At 28.4% G+C, this 26441-nt stretch overlaps 1 protein-coding gene across 9 annotated transcripts in view; it reads left to right on the top strand.

Annotated features, from left to right (window-relative positions):
- Positions 1-6423: 6423 nt before the first annotated feature.
- The window catches only part of LOC100160367 (longitudinals lacking protein, isoforms A/B/D/L), a 27012-nt gene continuing 6994 nt past the window's right edge, over positions 6424-26441 (top strand). The window contains exons 1-4 of one of the 9 annotated variants that reach the window (XM_016805596.2): positions 6427-7836; positions 11944-12688; positions 12989-13069; positions 18597-20103. In XM_016805596.2, coding sequence (XP_016661085.1) covers positions 7663-7836; positions 11944-12688; positions 12989-13069; positions 18597-18793 — 1197 coding nt within the window. In that variant the 5' untranslated portion in view covers positions 6427-7662 and the 3' untranslated portion in view covers positions 18794-20103. Of the gene's footprint in view, positions 7837-11943; positions 12689-12985; positions 13070-18596; positions 20104-20809; positions 22901-23676; positions 24385-26441 lie in introns of those variants that run through there. The other 8 variants (XM_029489261.1, XM_008186283.3, XM_016805595.2 and 5 more) reach the window with 8 other exon arrangements.

Raw genomic sequence — 26441 nt, 5'->3', positions numbered from 1 at the left:
TATACCTAGACTGACATATCGTCTCCGCTCGGTATCGTTTTTCTTATACAATGATATCATTGAATTCAAATTTAATACCATCCATTATACAGTGACCCACTTGTAACCTACTGTACAGCAGAGCGAAATCCACTTACCCACCTTTTTTCTACCTAATCTCTATTCTATAATAAAAATAATAAAATTTACCACTCCAGTGGTTGAATTCAAAATGTAGGATATATAATTTTCAGAAATTAGCAATAACAATAACTACAATATGTATTTATATTATATTATTTGTTTAGCCAAAAAATAGTCATATGTTTTTAAATTAAATTATAAAAAAATAATTTCTTCCGGAGGAAGGTCGGGCAGCTAGTAATATATGTATAATAGTGCTTATCGAGCGAGATTTTCAGGATAGAATGGTGGATCGCCTAAGCCCAATGGCGAAAATTATCGATGGTCTCAGAATTCAGATTGCTGATTACTATACCTGATGAATTAATGTGTCCATATTCCTAATTATGGGTACCTACTGTTGTTAGTAATAAGTAAAGTATAGTTAGGTGGTCAAATCAATTAAATAATGTAATGATACAATTCTTCAAATCTATTTTTCACTTCTTTATCATGATAAAATAATAAAAAAGATAACGTTTATTAATAAATAAATAACAACACTGTGTTATTATTAAGCATTTCAGCGACATAAAATATCTTATATATTATGTAGATAAGTTACTACTACCAAGATTAGTACCTATCTATAGCCATTATACCTATTCTAATTTCTAAATAATTAAAATCTGAATAATTTTGAAAACTTTAGATCAAACAATTTTTAATACTTTATGATAAATTTATCAAACCCCGAGTTCGTATCTTAACTCTTAAGTCTCTAAGTAGTGCTAAGGACGATGGATCATGAACTTCAATCACGCTACTGTGTCAGTGGCGTAGACATTATTTCTGAAAGGGGGGGGGGATAAAAAAAACGACATGGCTTAAGGGGAGGGAAAAATTGGAAAAAACTCAAAACTCTCAAAACTTTTTATTAAGGTAATAAAAAGCCAATGAGGGGGAAGTCTGACCCCCACGTCTACCCCCTTGTATACGCCACTGGTTCTTGTCCTTTTATCTTACAATACAGATTATTCTTACATTGTACCTAGTTACCTATCTACATAAAAATGTAAAATACAGATTACAAATATTTTCTGTTTGCAATAAACAAATTTAAAAACATGGTAAAGTTAATTAATTAATAATTGTTATCTATATTATTATTTATACAGTACTTAGGTACCTACTTGGTACTATACCTACTGAACATTTTAAATTGGACTCAATGGATAATCTTGGATCTGTTGTCAATAGAAAACGTATAAATTATTAAAATCTTAAAAAATAATATTAGGTACGCACCGAGTCAACAATCGACTAGGTATCCAAAAATATGACACTGCGCTTAACCCACGTTTCTACAAAAACATAACAATTAAGATGCCCATTAATTATCGTACTCAATTTAATAGAATATTATCTAACTGTGATTACATGTAGCTAGTATAGGTACAAAACAGGTATACTGTGAGATATAATTAAATACATAACCCAGGTAGTCGATAGTTTTTCGTATCCCCGTAATAGTGAAATTGAAGTCCATTTAACCAATTATATTACACTCAACCTTCCATATGTTTCGGTAATATTAGATTACATTTATTATATTACCAGAGTATATTGTTATTGGGTACCTACTGCACCTTACTTTTTAATCAGTAGAGTAATATCGCATATTGCGGTTATAGGTGTTCTGTGTAGCTATAACTTTAGGTATACCTATCTAAATACAAAATAGATATAGGTATAGATATTTTGACGTAACCTTTAACCAGTATAGGCGCAACTAGACCTTAAAGTTAGGGGGGCTTCACTCTTCAGCACTATAGTATTTTTTTAATAATTAAATTTTTAATAAAATGTTTAGGGGCTCAAGAATTTCTGAGGGAGCTGAAGCCCACCCAAGCTCCCCCTAGTGGCCTAGTTCCGCCTACTAACCACCAGTCATTCAATTACACCTTAAAATTTAAATATCGGATACGTTGATAAATATTTTAGTATTAGGTACCTAGTAATTATTTTTGTATATCTATATTATTTGCTAAAATAAATACCTATTATTATTTGCTTTCCGTTATAACTTTATTTCTATTCATAGTTACTTACCTACATTATTATTGGATTAAAATACACTTATACCCATCAATTTAACCCTTAACTCATGTAACAACCAGTGACAGCGTGAATTATAGCTGTTTTATGCTAAAAGAAGGGTTGGGTGTCCCGATGACTCCAGTCTCCAAGACATAACCTAGACAGCTAGAGTAGTTTATAATTTATACTCACATAGTCACAACAACCTACGTTTATAAATGTGTGAAAAGATAAGTGTAAAATGTGAAAAAAATGCATAGGTTACAATATTACATTATTGCTACCTATGCTAACAAACTATTTTAATTTTATAAATATAGTATTAATACAATTTTTTTCAGACCAAAATGAACCAAGATTTTTTTGCTCCAACTACTGTGGAAGATCATACAAAAATAAACGCTCGCTTTGGCGACATCTTAAATTTGAATGTGGAGTACAACCTCAATTCGTATGTTATATTTGCCACGCAAGATTTGCATATAATAAATCAAAGAAGGAACATTTAGCTTTAGTTCATAAAATTATTGATTTTTGATATTTTGATATTGCATTTTTTCATTAATAAAGTCAATTATCTCATTTAAAAAAAAAACTCTATTAAATTGGTTTCTCAAAGACTATTATCCTGAAAAAAGTCATTTCTATGTATATTGATTATCTAATCAAATATTAAAATCTAATATTAAAATAGAGAACGATTTTTAGAATTAATTGTTCAACAATATTATTTTTAAAACCTAAAAACAGTACAAACCTACAACCTACATACTACTTAAAATATTTTGCATATTTTAGCGTATGTACCCCTTATAATTATATTATCCTGATTCCTAATCAATATACATATAAATCATCAAGTATTCAATTATCTATATAGGTATAAGTACGTAAATATTTTACACTATATAATTAATTTTATAATTTATACTCACATAGTCACAACGACCTATATGTTTATAAATGTGTGAAAAGATAAGTGTAAAATGTGAAAACATTGGTGTGTGGGTAGTACACTAGTACCTATGCTTAGTTTACAATTTTACATTATTGCTACCTATGCTAACAAACTATTTGAATTTTATAAATATTGTATTAATACAATTTTTTTCAGACCAAAATGAACCAAGATTTTTTTGCTCCAACTACTGTGGAAGATCATACAAAAATAAACGCTCGCTTTGGCGACATCTTAAATTTGAATGTGGAGTACAACCAAAATTTAAATGTCTTATTTGCAACAAAAAATTTACTGATAATCAATCATTGAAAAGACATGTGATACTGGTTCATAGACATTTAATAGTATAAATAATAACTTCCTATCTACCTATAGTGTTATATACTAAATTGTCGTTTGTCAGTTATTGAAAATGTTTATACAATAAAATTGTATACCTACGAGCTCACTGGTTAAATATAATCATAATCAGTGCTTGAATTGATGGTAGTTGAAGTCCCGTTTCTTTTTTATAAATATTTTAACATACCCCTTTAAATTATATTCTAATTACCTAATTACCTAATAATACAGGTAAGCACATTTATTTTTATATTTTTGGATCGCCGTTCTAATTGTATTCTAAGCTCAATCACCGATCATATTAATGGAGTATAAAATACATCATAACATTCATAACACATGATTAATATCTAATATTATAATAAATTGGTATCTATAAACTGTTTATAGGTTCTCTAAAGCAGCGGGTTGGGTTCCACCTCGGGTCGCGACCCAAATTACGGTGCGGAGGTTTTTATAGTGAGTCGCGAGTGCATAATTCACATATTTTTTCAGAATAATTTTGTATGAATAGGTATTTAAAATAATAAATCTTCCTCAAATAATTAAATACCTACCTTTATAATATTCATATTATAAAATAATTATTATTCATATTAAAAATATGAATAATAAATAATCAGTTAACTTGTAAGTGTTATTTATATTTTGTATTATTTTATACTTATACCTACTATAATTTAGTGCTAACTCATGATAATTATGTTTACAATTATTATGATTGTTTTAAGCTTCGCGAAAATTTGAATTTAAAATGCATGGTTACGGGTTTGGAACCACTGTTCTAAATTATAATATACGTTTATTGTTTATTTTATTGCAACAACAAAATATACAATAAAGACGACTCAAATAAAGATTACATGCGATAATAGGCGCCAAGATTTCAATAAATCATTCAGTGCTCTCTAGGTGAAAAGCCCTCCTCGGCATTAAATAAATAGTGTATAAAGGCTTCAATTTCATCCATTCTTAATAACATAACCACCAAATTATCATCAACAATACGAAAACATACTGTTACTATTGCTCTATGGCTCTATGCATGAATGTCTGTTGTTCCATTCATAATATTATCCATAAGTGACAAGTCTATTGGTAACTGGTAAATACATATCATGACAGATTAGTCATCTAATTTGTCACGGTACATATTATAATTGAACGGAACCTCATTGTTAAGACTAAAATGAGCCTAAACTATAATAGCTATAGTCTTGAAATTTTCATTATTCCTTTGTACTACTGTACCAGAGAGGTGCGCTAAACATTTTATGCAAATATTTAAAATTCGCATTTTAAAGAGGGACCCCTCGGCCCTCTTGGATTTTAAGATTCACGATAGAAATCGAACATTTTTTTTTTGTTTATAAATGGTTGCTATTAGTTACTTGAGCAGATGAAGTTAAAGTATTTTTTTCTTATTATCAATTTTTAACAAAATTGGATTTCGTTTTAATGCATTTTTAAACAAATTTCAATGGGTGCTCGAGGACCAAGCCATCCGCATTTAGATGGTGGCTATGATTGCAAGAATGCTGCATAAAAAGCCTTATAAAATGATGAGTTGCGTTCATAGTAAGATAAGTGAATCGTAAAAAAATAATAAGCGAAGTACGAATATTAAATTTATATTTTAAATATTATAATAAAATACGAATAGTTTCGTCTACACTGAAATTTCAAATTGGGAAGCATTTATATTAATATATTATATTATAATGTTTTATAACAACATTTTCAGGTTTTTATGTTGTAAAAAATTGAAGTAGGGATAAACACCCCCCTCCAAATCCGTATACGTGTACAGTGTACATTATTGTCTACTAATGGATTTAGTTATTATATAAAGTAATAGTATACTATTACCTATACTATTATTATTTATTACCTATAGACTGTACACTGTACAGTGTAAACCACTACCTATATAACAGGGGTGGCCAAATCGCGGATCGCATCTTAACGTTACATTGGACGTAAATTAACGTAAGAACCAAGATGTAATATAATGTATAATAATATGACCTTTTTTTTTACATTTAGGCTCTTCCATTTTTATTATTATATTTGGTGGCTCGCAAGTCTCTTCTCGCTGGCCACCCCTGCTATATAAAATATATTAATCATACAGCGTGAAACCTTCCCTAACGTTCACCTCCCAATAGCGGTCGTTTTCTTAGGTAGGTACAATTGGTAATTGACCTACATACTTTCTACAATCCTCTTAATAACGGACATTTCCGAATAACGGACAACATTTTAGCGCCCGACAGGTAATGAGAGGTTTCACTGTATTACCAAAGTGGTATTAACTTATGTATTAACTTATGTAATTATGTATGATGGATATCTAAGATGTATTATAAAAATTTTAATATTATGTATGTATGTATGTAATATATACAGTATGCATGTGTTAGACAATAGACATTTAACTAAACAAATTGTAATTTGTATATATTATTATAATTTATAATTCATGTTATCATAATATCGAGATGGATATAAAATATATATTTTTTTAAACAAGTTAATAGCAAAAAAATATAAATATATGTCTTATTAATTCGGCACCCTACTGCACTCGCTCCCTTATGGCCTCGGCGCCCCGCTCTCGGCATGGCACTGCCTGCTCGAGTGCTCGACGGAAAAAATACAGCACTCGAATAGCAGCAGTCGCGTTTTCTTTGCCGTATCGCAATAATAAGCGTCGGGTAAACGTCGTTGCGAACGCCGAATGCTCCATAATCGAAACACTGCGCTGCGGGAAACCGACGACCGTTGCCAACGTTGGGACGGATACAGCCGCGTGCGCGCGCGCGCGCGCGCCCGACCCCAACATCCGTTCGGTCGCACGATGCACGAATCCATTATGGCGTATTACGCACACACACGACGGGCCGCTATCCGCGTGCGTGGTGAAATAGCGAACCTGGCGCGCGTAAAGCCGTAAAGCAGCGAACCTGGTGTGCTCCGACGCGCGCGCGCGCTTGTGTGTCGAGTTTGGTCCTCGTTTTTGTTTTTTTCCACACTTCCCTCTCCCGTCCGCACCCCTCCACACAAACCCATCGATGCCCGTTGGCGCGGTGTTCTACGCTGCGTTACGCACACGCACACGTACACAACACACACGAGCGCGCATTTCTATCGTACGGGTTCCGAATCGGTTTTAAGGTGTGCGTGTGCGTGTGCCTCTTTGCGAGTGCGCGTTTGTGTGTGTGTGTGTGTGTGTGTGTGTGTGCTGCGCGTGTGAGGCTCCGCGTGCGTGCGCGTGTGTACGTGTTGTGTTGCCCAAACGGACGAAAATAATAATATCGTCGTGTAGATCTGCTGCTGTGGTGGTGTCGTAGTAGTCGAAAAAGAAACGCGTCCGTCTCGCCGTCCGCGCACCACACCGGGCGTTTTCGAAAACGGGTCCGGGCACCGCAACAACGACGACGATAACACCTAAACATTGTTATTATTATTATTATTACTATTATATATAACAATTCATAGATATATGTCTATGTATATCAACATTTTAATCGAACCGACCAGCAGCAGCGCAGGGCACACACGTCGTGTGTGATAATAACAATATCATTGTGTGTGTGTATATATATATAATAATATTATACACGGTAGGATAATAATAATAATAATAGTAATAATCACAATAATAATATAGGTAAATAATATCATCTCGTTTGTACATGCCGCTGCCGTACGCGTAATAAATAAATAGTAGACTTAATAAAATAATTTGTCGTGATATTAGATTTTTTCTATTCTTTCCTGCACCGCGACCGCGACCGACCGACCGAGAACCGTTGTGTTTGTGTGGTGTGCATATCGCTATCGGCGCCGCCGTCGAATTTTTCCACTCGTCGCGATGCCGCGGATCCAGTAGAACGGCGCATCGGACGCGTAGATCCAACGCCAGTACAACAGTATCCGGCGTGTACCGAGTTTCGCGTAGCGGACCGATCGTCGCCGTCACTCCCCGGCACGGTGCACTCGTACCCATATCATTATCAGTATCATCGTCGTCATCATCGTCATCATCATCACCGCCGCCGACGTCCGATCCCGGCGCCCCGCCGCCCGTCCGTGAAAACGTGTGAAAGACCAAAGGCCGCGGCGCGCACGAACCACCGCCACTACACGCCGTCATGTCCGTCAGCCAACAGTTTTGCCTGCGATGGAACAACCACCAGAGGACACTGATTTCGGTGTTCGACAGCCTCCTGGAGAGCGGCACCCTTGTGGATTGCACGCTGGCCGCAGAGGGACGATACCTGAAAGCTCACAAAGTCGTGTTGTCCGCCTGCAGTCCGTACTTGGGGGTAAGTGTATAGTGCCTGTGCAATATTCGACGGTGACGATAATAACAATATAATGGCAACAACTATGGCCAGCCCTCTCCCGAATTATGTGATTTACCAATGGCCGATATGATTTAGGCAATGCGGTTGCGACGTTTCATCGTTGTTATTGTTAATTATTATCGGGTACGTTGTTCTTTGTTATTATAATATAAATCGATGCGATTTTTCCGGCGTTTTCCCTCAATTTTCCCATCGACATTCGAGTCGTTTTGTCCGCGAGACGATAAAATTCCGTTTATATTATTATGATATTGATTAGTAATCGCTACCAGGATCTCACCACAGTCGGGTTTTAATTATTTTGTGTGTGTGTATAAATTTTTTTAGGGCATTTCCGTTTTGTTTTGGCCTACTTACGCGCGTGTGTTTGTAGTACGGTGTCTGCACATGATTTTCACCAGGCGGTATGAAAACCAGTTCCACACCCCTTCACTTTTTTTTCATTCCTTTTTCCTGTCCCGTTATTCGCGCACACAATGCAATGACAAAGGAAATTTCTCTTTTTTTTTTTTTCTCTCGTCTTTCGTATAGATCGAATTCTCTACAATTGGCAAATATTTTATTGCCAACGGACTACGACGATGATAATGATAATAATAATAATAATAATAATAATAACGACAAATTAATACACGCGCGCGCACGCACGAATATATTAATAATTTATAATCCAATTAATCAAGTATGTCCGTATAGGCATGCACAAAATTTATATTTTTTTTTTTTTTTTTGTCCTGTAGGCAGGTAGCATACTTTTTTTCATTAATATTCCACTGACACCTCCGAATCAAATGTAAATAGACACATTTTAGTAGGTACCTACTTTGTTTTGTAGATAATATTATGTCTTTACTTTGACTGTAAGTATTGTAGAATTGATAGCAACTCGGTAACAGAGTACTCGCTTGGGAAAAACATTAAATACAGACGTATTGGGATAAAATTTCCATCGATTTTCTTAGCCGTATTGAATAATTTTCATGTTCACTGCGTATGTAACATAATTTTATCTGGGTAGGTACCAATTATTTGATAATTGATAATATTATATACACATTTTTGATGCCTAAACCTATTATTATGCAGGTGTCTACATAGGTAATTTAAAATATAAACAATGTATGTACTTACTACTTAGTCACATACTTCTTTGAAACAATGTGATTGTATACATTTTATCAGTTTAGATCGAGGTTTAGATATACTTGTGCAAATTAATTGATTGCTTGATACAGTTTTATTAGGTACGACTTACTAACTGTATTAGATGATTAGGAAGACTGGAAGAAAGGCACAATACATATTTAATGTAAAAGTATCAAAATATTCAAAATAGCTTAAATAGGTACCTACTCGTTAGTATTATTCACAATAATTTTTGTATTAAAAATGAATTGATTAAAGTCATAGGTAGGTATACCTATATTGATTGTTATTACATATTATTAAAGATACTTTGGTACAAAGTAATTTTATTTTCTTATTAAACAAAGTCAGGCAGTCATCAATATGGCATAAATATAAAGATATAGCTAATCATATTAAAATGGTTAATACATAAGTATTTTGCATAAATTCTTGACAATTTTTTTAATAATATATTACCTACATATTTTATGATGAAAGTATTAGTAACATACCTACATATTTTGTTCTTATTTTATTTGAACTATCCTCCTGAAAGTATTTTAGAAAATTAATAATTTTTAATTATTATAATGAAAATGTAAATATAAAAACATTTCAATTTATAAAAAAAATAGATATCATTATTGATCTTTCTTTTTTTAATTCCTCCATAAATTTCCTTTCTCCTTTTTTAAACTTGCTTCCTAAAATATTTTTAGCTGAGCCCTACCCTTCTAGTCATACCTTTCTGATTTCACTTTCTTGAAAGCCCTCCACCATTTCTGCTTTCATATTCATACCAGTACATTCTCTTTGAATAGTTTTACTAAGCGCCCAGTTAAATTTTCCATATGAACCTTCTAAATGTAGTAGTGTACCTATTAAGTAGGATTTGATATTTTAATGACTGGTATAAACATTAAATTTGGTTAGGGTTTTTGAGTCATTCAAAATCAATAAATGGTACTTGAGTTATCTCAACTACCTACCTACCATAATATCAAAAATCAGTATTTCCAAAATTTTTATAATTTATTAATAATACAGTATATAATCTTTTATACTTATATTACCTACCTATCTTAATTTAAAAGATTTTAAGAATCAAGTTACTGACCTAAGTGAAATATATAAAAAAAAATTAAAATAATACCTAACACAATTATTAATCTTATTTTAGCGGGTGCCACTTGCCAGTTGCTCATACCTACCTAATTACTAATATAACATTAACACGTTGAGTGCCTCATAGTATTTGGCGCGCATTGCCCTAGAATCCGCGCGAAATCGGTCCCGGGAAAAAATAACCATTACTTTGCTGAAAATAAAATCCGAATACACCGTTGAAAAGAAGACATTTCACTGAATAACCACGTATAAAAACGGAAGAATTGCTCTGATAACCGAGTAAATTATAAGGCCATAAAGATGCCTATACAAATTGTCGACTACCCGTCGACCGCGGCACTCATCGTGTTAAATTAAATTAAAAAAATATTATTGGTAGTATTAAATCAAAAGAAAACAGTTACCTAATATTTATCTAACAAAATAAATAAATAAACATTACCTTAATATTAAGGTTAGAATATTGTATATACATGATGTATGATAATAAAATGTGGTAAAAAATAACATCTGATATTATTATACCTAATCGGTAACCTAACAGAAGAACCAAAAAGATAGTTATAGAACCTAAGCCTGATATTGCGGTCATTGCGATACCCCGGATGTCGATGAGTATCACATAGAAGTTAAAATAGTCTTGCTAAGGTTAACCTTGAAATACCCATTAAATATATTAAAACATTTATAAAATAAAATTTCACTAGACTGATTGATTTAAGAGCTACATAAAGATATTTACATTGCATTAATTAATTATTAAGTTAATTTCTGTACAATAATTTGAGGCAGATACCTACTTATCACAAATGTTGGTGATGAACTAATTTGGCTATACATGGCTATATTGTTATTCTAACATAAGTAGGCACTTCATTCTATATAAATGCACAAAGTGAAAGTTATTCCGAAATAATTAATGATGTACAATTTTAAGTACCTATTAGAAATTCTACTAACACTCCAACTTCCTAGCTAAAAAATAATAATGAATTTTCTATTGTGATCTCTTTTCCAGAGTACATTTTTCAGTTGTAAAACTCTTCAAAAGACTATTAGAGTAGTTCAGTCTCTAATATTAACTAATGGTATTTTATAAATATTAAATAATATAGCTAATAGTAGGTAGGTACCTATTTTTTAAATTTTTTTATTAGGGAAATAACTAAAATATTATGTTTATTAAATATTTATATACTTGTTTCAATAATATTTATGTAGGTGTTATGTAAGATTATAATATTTTTCATTTAAAAGTATATTTCCAAATTCCTATTCTTTTTTCCAACTTGTTCCTATTTCATTTTCATTATTTGCTTAAAAACATTTGAGCCATCTTATAGATACCTACCTCTGTTGTATTCAATTGATTCTAAACATTTCTGATACGACTATCAATTGTTTGAATAATGCATTTTCTAATACTGCCTAGTTGAAAAAAAAATTAGGTAGGTACTTGATAAAATATTCACTCTATTACCTAGTTATACCTACATAGTTATATAATTTGTCTAGGTAGGGTGGACTAGTGGTTAAGTATTATAGTAGATTACTTACCCACGCTTACCCACTTAATATGAAATTTGTGACAATAAACTCTATTAGCATGATAAAAACTATTATTTTTTATTAATTTTATAAAAATAGTAAATGATTTACTACTTTTTCTTCTTAGTAAGATTCGTAATTTCTAACAATATTTAAAAAACATATTTATAGATATATTTTGTTGATTAAAATTGTACTTAAATATTATATACCTAAGTATGTTGCAATAAATGTTAACATTATTTTTACATTTTGTTTAAGGTTTTATTAAGTCAACATCAAGAGAAACATCCAATCTTAATTTTGAAAGATATCAAATTTCAAGAATTAAAGTCAATGTTGGATTATATGTATCGAGGCGAAGTCAATATTTCTCAAGAAGAACTTGGTACATTTTTGAAAGCTGCTGAATCTCTTCAAATCAAAGGCTTGACAGAAAGTGCTGGTATTGGGGTTCGTGATAATTCAGATTTTGAAGACCCAGTATCTAAACGTTTTGACCATAGAAAACAACCACCTTCTTTATCATCAGTTAGTTCTAACTCGCCTACCATTTGGAGCCAAAATGAAAGTGTACGTACATATTCAAGACCAAGAGAGGGTAGTTTATCTCCAACCAGCAAGAAACGGAAATTACAAAGAACAAATGGATCAGATGATCATCATCCCGATAATGGTGATGATAGCATGACTGAATCTGAACCTCAGGGATTAGAAAAATCGCCAACTAACAATAATAATAACATCCCTTCTTCAGTTAGTAAGGTAATTAAAGCAGAACCTTACCGTAAATCGTGTTCACCAGACAAAGAAGTGCTTAAACCAACTGAAAATACGATAATTAAACCAAAAGTAGAATCAATTTCTGGTGACCGGCAAGAATGTTTGACAGAAATGTCATATGACGATAGTGTAGAAGATATGGCTTTAGAAGAGGAGGAAGAAGAATTTGATGAAAATGAATTATCACAGCCTGGAACTTCGCAAGGGGACACCAATCACACCGGTAAATAATTTAAAATAAATAATATTTAACTAACCTAATGTACTGAAAAATTTTTATTTAATATACATAAAAGATAACTCTCTATTTGTTGTATGATACAAATACAGAGTTATTGTTACTCTAATTTCTATTAAAATGTATTCTAAGGATATCCAATGTATCATCCAGGATATATCATTTTTTCTTAGGGTGTATTACTCGTGTGGTTATTTAGTACCCATACATTTTTAAATAATAACCTCGCCAGTTTATTTTATATTTAGGTACTTATCTATTGGTGTTTTGTTTATATTTTAGCAGCGCCTCAAACAAATTCATGGCAATTAGACACAACTAATCAAGATAGCACCAGTACTGTTAATACACCAATGGATTGTAAAGGTAAGATTTGTATTTATATTAATTGTAGAAATAAGCGTACAATAAATAATTAAATTTCAAATGAATAAAATAAAATAATTAATTTTAAAATTAAATGTGTATCCATTATGCATGAATAAGGGACAAAGAAAATATTTTTGTGGATGAGGTACATGTAAATTTATATCTTTTTCAAAAGTACCCATTAACAAAAATATATAAATTTATATAATATAATGATAAAACATTTCTTTGTATTATTTAAAAATATACATTGATTTGAGATTAAATTTAAAAAAACATTAAAAACCTAACTAATTTTTTAAAAAAATATGAATAATACATTTTAATAGTTATATTATTAAGATTAGATATTTTACAAATTGAAAATTAAATTAATTGTAATTTTATATAAAATATCAAAAAAATATATTTATATTTAAGTATGTTCCCGATAAATTGACTCAATACATTATTGTTTAGTTTTGTATATACCCATACTAAAGTAATATTTCATGATCAAAGTATACTTTTATGTATTTTTGAGAATTTTACATTATACTTTCCAAGTTGGTTAACAACAATTTTCCTACTAACACTGTATTACAATTTGCATGATTTTATTAGTACCTATGGTTTATTTTATTTGCATGTATAAGCTTGGTTTTGTGGTTGCTTTTTTATACAAAAATTTATATATTTGCTTCAATTTATTATTTCTTAGATCATTGTATTTTAGCAAAAAATGAAATTACAGGTAAACATAAGTAAGTTTTTTTTTAAATAATTATATTATATCTTGCGCACTTCACCATTATATTATGATAAATGAAGGTTATCTAGCGCGATTATGTATACTACATTAAAATCTGACAATTTATTTTAATAACGATGTGAAGATTTCCTCTGAGAATTTGACCAGATTACTAGCATTTCTTATCTTATACACTGTTTAAATATAGACAAGATTATGATTTAAATTGTATTACAAACAGATCTACTATGTGTGATTAAAGTCCAACTAAATACTAACGACTGATGGATAATAGAAAATAATATCTACTAATGTGTTTTATTTGTTGTATTATTATATAAGATTTAATTTTAGTCACGTGAACTACAAGTTATAAGATATAACATATTATAAATTGTATTGTAAAATGTTACTGTGAATTATAATGTGAACTCAAAATTCAATACAAACACTATTTTAAATTAAATATGTTTTAATTTGTTGGAGCATTTTTTGTTCACAACAAACAAACCTATGGCATAATGGAATAATCTTATTCTTTGTAAATTCTATCTAGTTGAAATATAAAAAAAAGTCATAGAAATCAATATTAAATAATTCTAGATAAAAATTTGTTAAATAGAATTCTTTGTTTTTGTATTTTTTTTTTTTTTTTTTAATGAGCAACTACGTTTTTTTCTGACACCACTTGCTATACAGGATATAATAAAACATTTCTTATCTTTGGCCTTTCTTAGATATCTTATTACAGGTTTATCATTGACCATTTGACTAGCGCAAAGTTTGTTTCTTATGACCAGTATAAATGTTAGGTAGGTACCTAATGAAATATATTTTACTACTATTATTACTTGTAGTTTTGAAAATAATATATCTATAGACATCTATAATGAATTATCAATTCTATTATTTGGAAAGACGATATAACACATGTTCAATATAATTAATTAATATTTTAACTTATTTCTTTATTTGATAAATATTTCTTGTTTTTCCAAAAGATTAAAACTTACCAATATGTAAACATGTATTATACAGGGTGTTCTCTCTAAATATTGATAATTAACAAAAAATAGTTCTCGTTAAATTAAGTTTATAAATAGCTAGAATTGTTAGAACTAACAGTAAGAATATTTAAATAAATACCAATTAGTATTATTTACATATAATATACTTCTATAAATTATCAGTTTACCAAAAGCCAGTAGACAATGTTATACTCTGTTTGTTGTGCTTTGGCTCAATTGATGCAATTCTTCAGCTGGAATGTTTGCTACTTGATCTTCAATGTTTCCTTTAAGCTCATTTAGATTTTAAGATTTGCGGACTTGTACTTTCTTTAAATGTTTCTATACTAATAAATTAAATAGTATTGTTTTTATGAATGTATTTAAATCAATGATTTTTTACATAAATTCTATTTTTTTTTAATGTAAACATCTGTTTTTCATATTACATTTATTGAATATTATAATCTTTTACTAACAAATAATATGAATACTTTACACAAAAATATTCTTTTAGTGAAAAATAGTTAATAGTCATTTTTATCTTTAACTAGAACTAATTAATATAGACTCTTTTGTTTAAAGACTAATATCTTATTAAAAAAATATTTACATTTTATTATAGTAAACATTACATTAAGGGGATTCCACCCCGTGATTTTCTGTCATTGTCTAACACAAGTGCGACATAGGATTTTATACATGTTACTTTCCAAACATACCAAATGATCTAATAAAGGGATAAGAATTCTAAAAACAGATTTGAATTTGTAGTCTACTTGAAATCGACTACCACATTTTTGATTTATTGATTTTAACTTTTCCAAGAATTGTAATATGACAATTTTTTCAATTACTCTTTTTTAATATAACGTTTTTAGGAATTTGGGTGTTAATAACATAAATGTGGGAAAGTCGATTTCAAGTTGACATGAAAAATACAAATCTGTTTTCAGAATTCTTATCGCTTCACTTTATCGGTTGCTATGTTAGCAAAGAACACATCTACAATTCTGTGTTGTCTGTTTGTTGGACCAAAGACAGAAAATCACCGGGTGGAATCCCTTTAATTATTACTTTCTATAAAAATTAAATTTTTTTTATGTTAGAATTATTTAGCATAATATGTAAACTTCTATTGGAGTTTCGGTACCTAAATTATTATTATTGATATTTATTGATTATTTATAGTTAATTATATAATTAATTAATTTAAAAACATAATTTTCTCATTACATACAAAAACTATAGTATGATTAATAACCACCAAATAATATTTTTCTCACAAACTACGTACATACTTCAAAAGTATAGAAAAAAATTAATTTTTTTGCCCACATGTTTTTCTTTGTCTTCCACACATATAAAAAAGCCATATACTTCTCAGTAATTTGTTCATTATGGTATAATATTATTGAAATTAAGGTATTATTACATACAATGACAATTATAAAAATAGTATCTATGTTTCGCCTGAAGATTGTTTTAATATTATAATTATTTGTGAACAATAATAACTTTGAAAAATAAATATATTATTAAGATTCCTTATAATTTTTATAATAAATAATACCTTAATTTAAAAAATTTTATGACTGGGTGAAATATGGAGTAAGTATAACTATGTTAAATGTGACGAACATGGAGAAAACCATTATGCCAAAAGTATTTATTTATCACGGATACATATAAATAGGTATATTTATTTTCAACTTGCTACTACTTAAAATATTTTTAGTAAAATTACTAAAGTTAGATGGGTTGATGGTATGTTGTAGAACAATAGAACGGATTGGCAATTGGCTAGATCCAAGATTGGGTCTTCCCAATACTTTGGTGTTGGAGCTGATTATGCTATATGGGCAACCTAATATACGTATAAAATAAAAATAATAATAAATAATATAGTCAATTTTAAAGCTTATATTATCAAAGATATTTATTTATTTCAATACCTGAATAATTCAAATTTGATAAAATGTATATAAAAAAAAAAATGAATTTAAATAATTTTTATTGAAACTTTTTTTATTAAGTTTATAATAATATGATATAAATATTATCATGACCAATTCAGTCATGTAAATGACAAAGTATAATATAAAGGCTATCTTGTATAAAATATGTATAAAATATGTTTTATATTACAATTTACATGTATGCATATTTATATTTCAATAAACTTACATATTTTTTACTCACAATATTTATATGTCTTAAATTTGGATGGAATAACATTGGTTAGCAATCCTTTCATAAATTATGACATTTTCTGTATAGGTATAAATTTAATAGAAACATGTATAATATTATTTTGCTTTGGAAAAGTTGTGTATCACGATTAACATTGTATCAAATTCGTTAAGATATAGCCTATGACTTATCAAGTTTAGACAATTTTATTATTTACTATTTATACTATTTGTCAAGGCTGGGCAATAAATAAGTTAATTAAATCATCACTTATTTTTGGAATTAACTTTAACTTAATATGCTACTTTTATAATGTTTACTACATGTTACCTTCAAGTTTTTGAAAAGTATTAAAATTAAGTTTAATTGTTTAAAACTAATTTATTTATTTATACATTTATTTGCTTAAGAGATATTATTTGTGATAAAAAATTGCAAGACTTTATATAGGAAAATCTAAAATGTGCAATCATTAAATACTGTTTGGACTTTGTAATTCTCATATACACATAATAATATAAATATAATAACTTATAAAGACAATTTTTTCAATGGATATAAAGATGTAAATTATCCCAAATACTGAAATATAATAATATAAAAATACATAATATATAGTACAAAATGTTAACACAACTTCAAGTAATTACTCAAGAATTACTGGTGGATTCAACTTTGGATTTCCCCTTTGGTGGATGGGGAAGAAGAGCTAGAGACTCAACTTCCCTCTAATAATCCCCCATAAACATTCATATGTGGAATGCATATAGGCCATAATGGTCCTAGCTTAGAAAATTATTGAAATTCATCTATTGCATAGGTATGCTATTTTTTTCCCGCTTACAAAATTTAAAATTTAATCTTTTAACTGAGTCAATAAAGTTTATTTTTTTACTTAGTAATATGACGTAAGCTTCAAGTTTATAATTTAATTATTAATTTAACTTAGTTAAAAAACATTATCAGGTAACTTTAAAACTTACTCAACTTAACTTACCATATTCTATATAACTTAAATTAAAAAATTGTCCAGCCTTGCTATTTGTTTATATCTTTTGTTACGTAATCTTGGTGGTTTGTATCTTATAATATGGGCTTTGTTTATCATTTTTATTCTATTTTTTTTTTTTTTATGAAGGGAACTAGCACTATTTTCTTTATATTTTCTAAGAAAAATTATATTAAAATGTAAAAATTGAAAATTTTTAATACATATATAATAATTTTAATCTATGATCCTAGTAATCATTAGCATGTTACGTTATGAGTACAAATAAAGAAAAATAAACAAAAAAAAAAAGTATAATAAAAAGTGTATATTTTGTTCCTAAACCCACAGTTAAGAATTATATTTTGTATTACCTACGCTATTATTGATTTGTATGAAATCATTCATTTTATATTATTCATTTATTTGTGTAAAAACAAATTCAGAATTACTGTATATATCCTAAATTATTTTTTTAACTAATAATGGGCATGGATGTACTAACTGGGTCCGGTTAGATTACAAACCAATTTTTTTTTTTATTATTATAATTATTATTATTCTGGAAACTCTATGTGGTATGTGTGTTGTGTGTGCTTTCCTTAGCAATAAGCTGTACGAGGTGCGGCCGTCATTACAAATTGAAGAGCTCATTGTTGAACCATCAGCGCTGGGAGTGCGGTAAAGAGCCGCAATTCAAATGCTACATGTGCTCGTATAAAGCAAAACAGAAAGCTCACTTGTTGACGCACATGAAGTACAGGCATAAAACTGATAACATCAAAACTGAATATTTTTATTAGCATTATATTATATTTAAAATTTTCTGTATTCAGAAAAAATGCTCCAATATTTTTTTTTGGATGGGAATAGGATATAAACTCTAATAATATTAATTGTCATCATTACTGTGTTTATTAAAATAGACTGAATTTTCAATAAATAGCAATAAACATTAATGTACAAATTCTAGACAAGTCTCGTATATATTATATTATATATAAATGTTTAGTTCACATTTTATGGACACATTTTATACTATTGTCAATTGAATAGGCAATGTAAATTATATTTTTTTCCTTCTATGTCTTATGATTAAAGGGCTGTGTTTTGTAATTCTATTTATAAAATAATAATGTTAATTGTTTTTTACCTTAATTCTAACAATATGTATATTTACTTTAAATAGTACAGTCAACATAAAATAGTTAAAATAATATAAAATTTATAAACAATTCATTTTTATCCTTAAATATTGTTAATTATTTGTATGTTTTTAAATGTCAATTTACTAAGTCTTATGGTACTTTTTGATTAAATGTTATTATTTTCGTTTTAATTGTCCGTTTATTAAACAAAAATAGTATTATTCTGCTACCTAATAGTATGATTGCAATTTAAAGGAAAATGTGTAATTATTAGCCATTACTTATTAGTTTTATTAGATATAACCTACATTTATTCCTGATGTTCTGTATTTGTCTGTACATGTTACTAAACCATAAAAGGTTAAAATACCATAACATTGTAATTAACAATTCAAAAAGTTTATTTAGGAACACAGGAGAAAGCCTATTTGTACCTTATGAATTTCAATTAGATTTAAGACTTTCATTGGAAAATGTCCACACATGATAAATACTAAATATAACCATCAAGCATTTTCAATATCATATTATATATTATGATTTCCTGTGTTGTTAACTAATTGTTTAGTAAAAAAAAAGAAAATGTTCTATTTTTTTAAACTATCTATATTTTTGATAATTAGCATGTCATTAACATAAATAATTGTTATTCAAATTCACTCCAACAATTTGCGACCTGTTGAATAATAATTTTATACACAATACTCTTTTATAAAGTGGAACTAAGATAAACCTTATCTTAAACAAACATCACTAAGTCTTATCCTCGTGAGTGTTGGGAGTGTACGTTTTATTATATCCATTTAGTTAAATTATTTTTAAATAAAGCTATAGTAAGATCCAAAATGCCTTCTTCTTTTGAATTATATTTAGATCTACGCAAATTGACATTTTATGTATTCATTGTTTTTATATTGGTCTATCACTATTTCATCGTGAAATTTGTGTCCGAAGTATGATAGTGCGTAAGTCATGAATAAATATATAATAACTAATATTAATGTTGTTGCGCTTGGATTGGTTTAACATATCTTCTATACTGTCTTCTATTATACTTTCAAATATACATATATATATATAAATATATATTTATATATACATAAACAATATTATGTATAAGTGTATTTATTAATATATATATATGTATATACATAAATTAAATAATTATTAATATTTAATGAATGTTCTATTAGGCTATTGGCTTTTTAAAAAATAAATATCATTGCTGTTAGAATGTTTAACGCCACGCCAAAATACTCATATATTAACACATACAAGTAATTAGCATCATGTTAAAACAAATTAATTGTTTTATATGTAAGTTAATGTTTCTGGTGTCAGTTAATTTATAAACTATTAGGTACGTAATTTTAACTCTTGCAAATATAAGAATTACTAAGACTTTTTATGCTGTTATTCTATTGACTACACCAAAATGGTTAAGAAATATAAAAATTTTACTGCATTGAATTTGATTGAAAATATAACTATCTAAATGTATTTAAATAAATAAAAACATTTAAAAATTTCTATTTACCATGTATTTCAATCAAGAAAATCATTAAGGGAACATGTCATATAAAAAATTAATGTCATCGGAAGTTATTTTTCCCTCCTTTTGATTTATTGTCTAAATTTTTCTGTCATGTTTGTTATTCGGATCCTTTACAGAAATAATAAAAAGATGGCAGGATGGAGGTGAAAACTGGGATGGATATCCTCCTACTCAACGATCCCTTGTGCCGCTTTTCAATTCATTTGGCCCAAATGGCCCAATGTCTGCCATAAATTTCAAATTCACTAACTACTACAACAACTGTAAGTTTGATCCAACTTCACCTAATGACACGTTACAAATCAGTAATGCAAGTTCACCAAGCACGAGTGGTGGAGTAGAATGCCCACGTTGCGGAAGGCATTATAAACTTAAAAGCTCATTACGCAATCATCAAAAATGGGAGTGCGGAAAAGACCCACAATTCCAATGTCCATTTTGCAATTACAGAGCTAAACAAAAAATGCACGTTGCTCGGCATATTGAACGCATGCATAGAGAAAAATGCTCAGAAGAATTTCAAAATATTACTGGACAAACTACGACAGCTGCAACAACGGCAACAGCTGTAGGAGATATTAACTCATAAGTACAAACTTTTTAATCAAATTAAAGTGCCGTAATGTTCACATATTGACTGGTCATATTGTTCAAGTCCGTGTAATGAAAATGGTTTTATATATGCGAATATCAAAATATTTTTTTTAGACCTTAGTCTTAAGTGTTAAAAGTGCCAATGAAGTATACAATTGTTTACATTGTGTACACAAATTATTTATTGTATCGTAGTAAATTAAGTTAAGAGTTAGGCGTATCACATCTGGCGATTTTAATTGGTCCAATTGACTTCAATAAGTAATAATTACTATTTACATTTCACTTTTGATTTACACTAGATATATCTCATTCCCAAATAATCTTTTTGCTACTATTTGATTTTTTGTATAGTAAATACAAACATATATGATATATGTATTTGTGCATGTGTATTTAAATATAAACAAACAAAATTTGTGTTGTATCTATTATTTATACATTTTGAGAAATTAAAAATACTTATTTCCACTTTAGCCCTTTAATGATAATATCATTTTTAAATTATTTAATAATAGTACTCCAACTGTGATATGATTCATTTTGTTTGTTGGCCTAGTCGATATGTATGTTAGCTTGTTGGATTGTTAAAATCGCCATTAATTATGCTATTTATTTGAAATAAGTCATGTTTTGCAACGAATTGTTATTATGTACATAATTATATGTTATCCTAATTAGTGTCCTCCGCCAATCTCCACTAATGTATTTAAGAACATTCTATATGATAATGCCTACCGTAATATATATATATATAAGTGTGATATATACTCGTATAATGTTAGTTGGACACAATTATACCAAAAATGAAACTGAAATCAATTTATAATCAAAAAATATTGTATTGCACAATCAAATTATTTTTTAACCAACTTTAAAAAGTCTGATTTTAAGAATGTTTAAAATATATTTTTGTATTGATCAATGTTGATTGCCAGTCGGCAGAAACCATGTGATAATCGTGCCTTTTTGTCTGTACTGTTTTATTTGCATTTATTTTGTTTGTTTTAGAAAAACATTTTTATTTTAGATTAAGATGCATAACAAATCTTTTTATTTATGTAATCTTCTATTTTCCCCACCAAAAAGTGCCATTTGAAAAAATACTTCTTGTAGATTATTTAATATTTATTTTCAACTTCCATTTACTTGTTTTGCCATATTATATAAAAGAATTTTTTTTTTTATTCTTTTGGAGATATTTTTATTACAAACATGTATAAAACTATTGTTAGTGTATAAATGGATTATTATATATTTATTGTGTAAATAATACAAATTTAAAATCTTAGTCTATGCACATAAAATCAAATATTCGTAATGTGTCATACTAATTTGTTAATAAGTATTATTTATTAAGTTAAGCACTTCGTTTTTTTTTTATTTAGTTATTAATTGAATTTATATTTATTTCAATCATTATTATCCTCATTAGATTATATAATTTCATTTTTGTTTCGTATTATTAATTCTTTTATTGTTTCCCTTTAAGCCCCCATATATTATCATGTATTACTTCATTAATTATCCCATGAGTATTTATGTTTACATCCATTGCTTTTTATTGTATTATTTTTATTAAAACAAAAAAAAAACATGAAATTTTTAACGAATTTATAAGTTTTTTTTTTTAGTGTTGATATTAATATTGTATTCATATTTAGGCAACCTTTCTCTTCACCCTTGCAAAAATATATGGTGTATCATTCATTGTTGCTTGCTCTGCTATGGGGTGTTTCAAAAGTTTGGTTTTTGTCATGACCAAAGGGCGATATGTTTATTATCATATTTTTGTAAGTGTCAATGTACTAACTTGGGAATTCATTTATATAAATTTAAATTTCATTTTTGCTTTGGATTATATATATATATATATATATATATGAACATGTGCTTAGGTACCTGTAAGTACTGTCATCAAGTAAGTATTCATTTTATTTTATTACCCTTGAAATTATTGAAAAAAATGTATTTAATTAATTATGTATACCTACTTAAATATACATAATATAATATTAATAGCAAGATTTTGGGTTGTTCGCGCATGCTTTTGTGGTTGCTCCTAATTAAAAAATGTTTTAAATATATTCGAGTTGTGCCTGCACTCTGGGTCACATTGGGACTAACTAATCACGGGGCATAATACATTTATATAAAAAAAAAAAAAAATGTTAATGTATGTACGCGTATGCGTTTCTATTATACTATAGTTTTTGGATTTTCGATTAGACGAAAAACGATTTTTCGTGTTGGTCATTATTCCTCCTGTTGTGCGAATTTTTTTTTTCCAATTAGATTTAAATTACAGCACGTTTTTAAAGTTACCATCGGTGTGAAGCACAGCTCGATCTATATTGTAGGCGTAATTGCAATTTATTATTTCCTACAGACTTCATGTTTGCCATCACCGGCACCACTCTCGATAACTCGACGACTGTGCGTTACGAGTGTCCGAAATGTAGCCGAACGTACAAATGGAGGAGCTCGCTTAAGAGTCACCTGCAAAACGAATGCGGCAAAGAACCCCGATGCTTGTGTCCTCATTGCCCGTACAGGTGCAAGGTTCGGTCCAACCTGTTAAAGCACGTGCGCAATTATCACAAACCTCCGACGTCTGTAGTACAAAACTCGGTGTTCGAAGACCCGAAAGTCGTACACCAATAATAGAAGAATGCTCAATTATTATTATTATTATATTACTATAATAAATAAATATATATTTTTTTTATCGTTTACGATTTTTTAGTGCCAAATTTTACTATTATATTTTAAGTTTGTCTGATACTATGATAATTTGATATTTTGTATGTATAATGTTTATTTTTTGTTATAGTCAACAAATATTACAAATTATCTACTTAATGAATAATCTATTTTTTGGAACTGAATTTAATGATTACGTATCGACAGATCTTACTTTTTTTATTGTGTGTTAATATGATTTTTAGAGTGTAGATTTTTAGTTTTTTTTAAGCTATTTTCTGGGTTGTACAAACTATTTGACCATATTATATTATATTGGAGTTTTACTTAAGCTTTATACTCATTTATGTTTTGATACTTAAGCGTTGTTCAAAATATATATACTATTCAAATATGTAATGTACTCAATAACTGATACAATTTCTATAAAACATTTATATATTAACGGTACTCTATCCAGTATCCCATATTTGCTCAATAAATCTTAAAAACACAAAATTGAAAGGTAAGTATTCGTGTTACTAAAATATGTTTTGTTTTAGATAATTTTTGTGTTTTACTAGATGAGAAGTTTTTGTGTTCATTTTTAGTTGCGTTTTATTTATTATTTTTTTGTATACTTTTATTTTAGTCTAACCATCCGTAGTAAGTACGATTTTATTCCGACTGAATAGGCACGAGATTCAATACTCTCCATCACGTAAGTAATACATCGTATTATGACTACATATTTAAGTCTTCAGGGAAGATGTTTAAATTGTTAGGTAAAATAAAAAAAATAATCGTATTTTAATCAAGCATATATTATGAAAATATAAAAATCAAATAAAGTATTTTTAAGTGTAGGAAGAGGTAAAAATCACCATTTAATTAAAGTTTAACTATTTTATGTATAATATCCATTTAAAAAAAATATATGCAAATACCCGTAATATTTGTGTAATGAGTACTGAGTAGGTATATAATACATCTACATGTCAAACAGGGTCTAATATATTTTTATGTTAAAACTTTTAAGATAGTATACTATTAATTTAATTTAAATGTAAGTATACATATTCCCTATATTAAATAATGTGATTATAAGCATAGGGATAGGAGCTATTCCTAATAATAAAATTTTAGGTGCACCTAACCATGGTTCTGTAATTTTACTTATTAAAATTAGGTTAAATTCGTATTTTACATTACTATAAAATATAAATATAAATAGTATCAAATTATTCCTTATAAAAACTTTTGAACGGAAAGTAATTTATTCCCTTCTAACTTAAAAAACTTAGAGAACGTCACATCCGTATACTAAGTTGTTTCTGCAGTCTTGCAAATGGACAACATACCAACTTTTACGTTCAGCCGTTCAAATTTTTAATATTAGAGTGAATTTGTTATTATAAAACTTAAAGATAATAAGTTATACTATAATAGGTGTTATACTATCTGTGTTATCTTATTGGTTTTTTATGTTATTTTAATGAGTAATGTAAAATATTAAAATTTAAAAATGTTCTATTCATTAACTTACATTTAAGCTGACAACACAAAATTGGAAATGCTGAACGTACCTAAATGTTGCTATGTTATGCATTAGACGGAAACAACACATGAGCAGGTATTACGATGATTTCTTAAATAGTTAATCTTATTCATTAACGACGTTTCAATTTATTTCGAGTGTAAAAAAACTGACCCGTGGATGTTTTACCCACCCACCCTTATTTAACCTCAAAACACAATATAATGTACGTAATGTTTGGAGGGCCTAAATTAAATATTGAATTTGGGCTTAGCCCCTCCAATAAATTGTGCCTATAGATTCCTATATAATGAACAGTAAACAGGTGTTATAGATAGAAAGTTGAAACTATAAAAAGTTTATTTGTAGGTCACCTATTGGTAAGTACTTACTATTTTAACAAGTGAACAAAAAACAAAGATTTCCCATGATATAGACGTATAATATATTAGTAGGTATCTGTTGACTGGTTCACTTTTTATAAATGTTCATGTTATATAATATATTAAAAAAGTAATTATCTGTGTAGATAATAGCTGATTTATACAATAACTATGGCTATAGTAGGTGTACCTCCTATCAATGTTAAAAATTATTATGATTTTTATTAAATATTAAAAATAATTAAATCACAATTCATAATTGTATTTTATGTTAAAATATTGAACCTTGAGGATAAATTTAGTTTATATTTATCTTAAGACAATAAATCGAAAGAATGGTTACGTGTGTAGAGCAAAATAAATAATTACATATCATAAATTTATTTATATTATTTACATAGTTGGTTTGAACCCGATGGAGTATGGACTCAATTAATCATTATAATATATAATATTATATGTATTTAGTATCCTATTGATGTTTATTATAAACAATTAATTTTAGTAAGTTTACTCTAGCGATACCTACCATGCAGGTGTAAATATTTGTGT

Source organism: Acyrthosiphon pisum, chromosome A2 (genome assembly GCF_005508785.2).
Source record: "Acyrthosiphon pisum isolate AL4f chromosome A2, pea_aphid_22Mar2018_4r6ur, whole genome shotgun sequence".
Classification (NCBI taxonomy): Eukaryota; Metazoa; Arthropoda; class Insecta; order Hemiptera; family Aphididae; genus Acyrthosiphon; species Acyrthosiphon pisum.
Note: the sequence above shows the minus strand (reverse complement) of the source record. Positions and strands in the feature narration are given on the sequence as shown.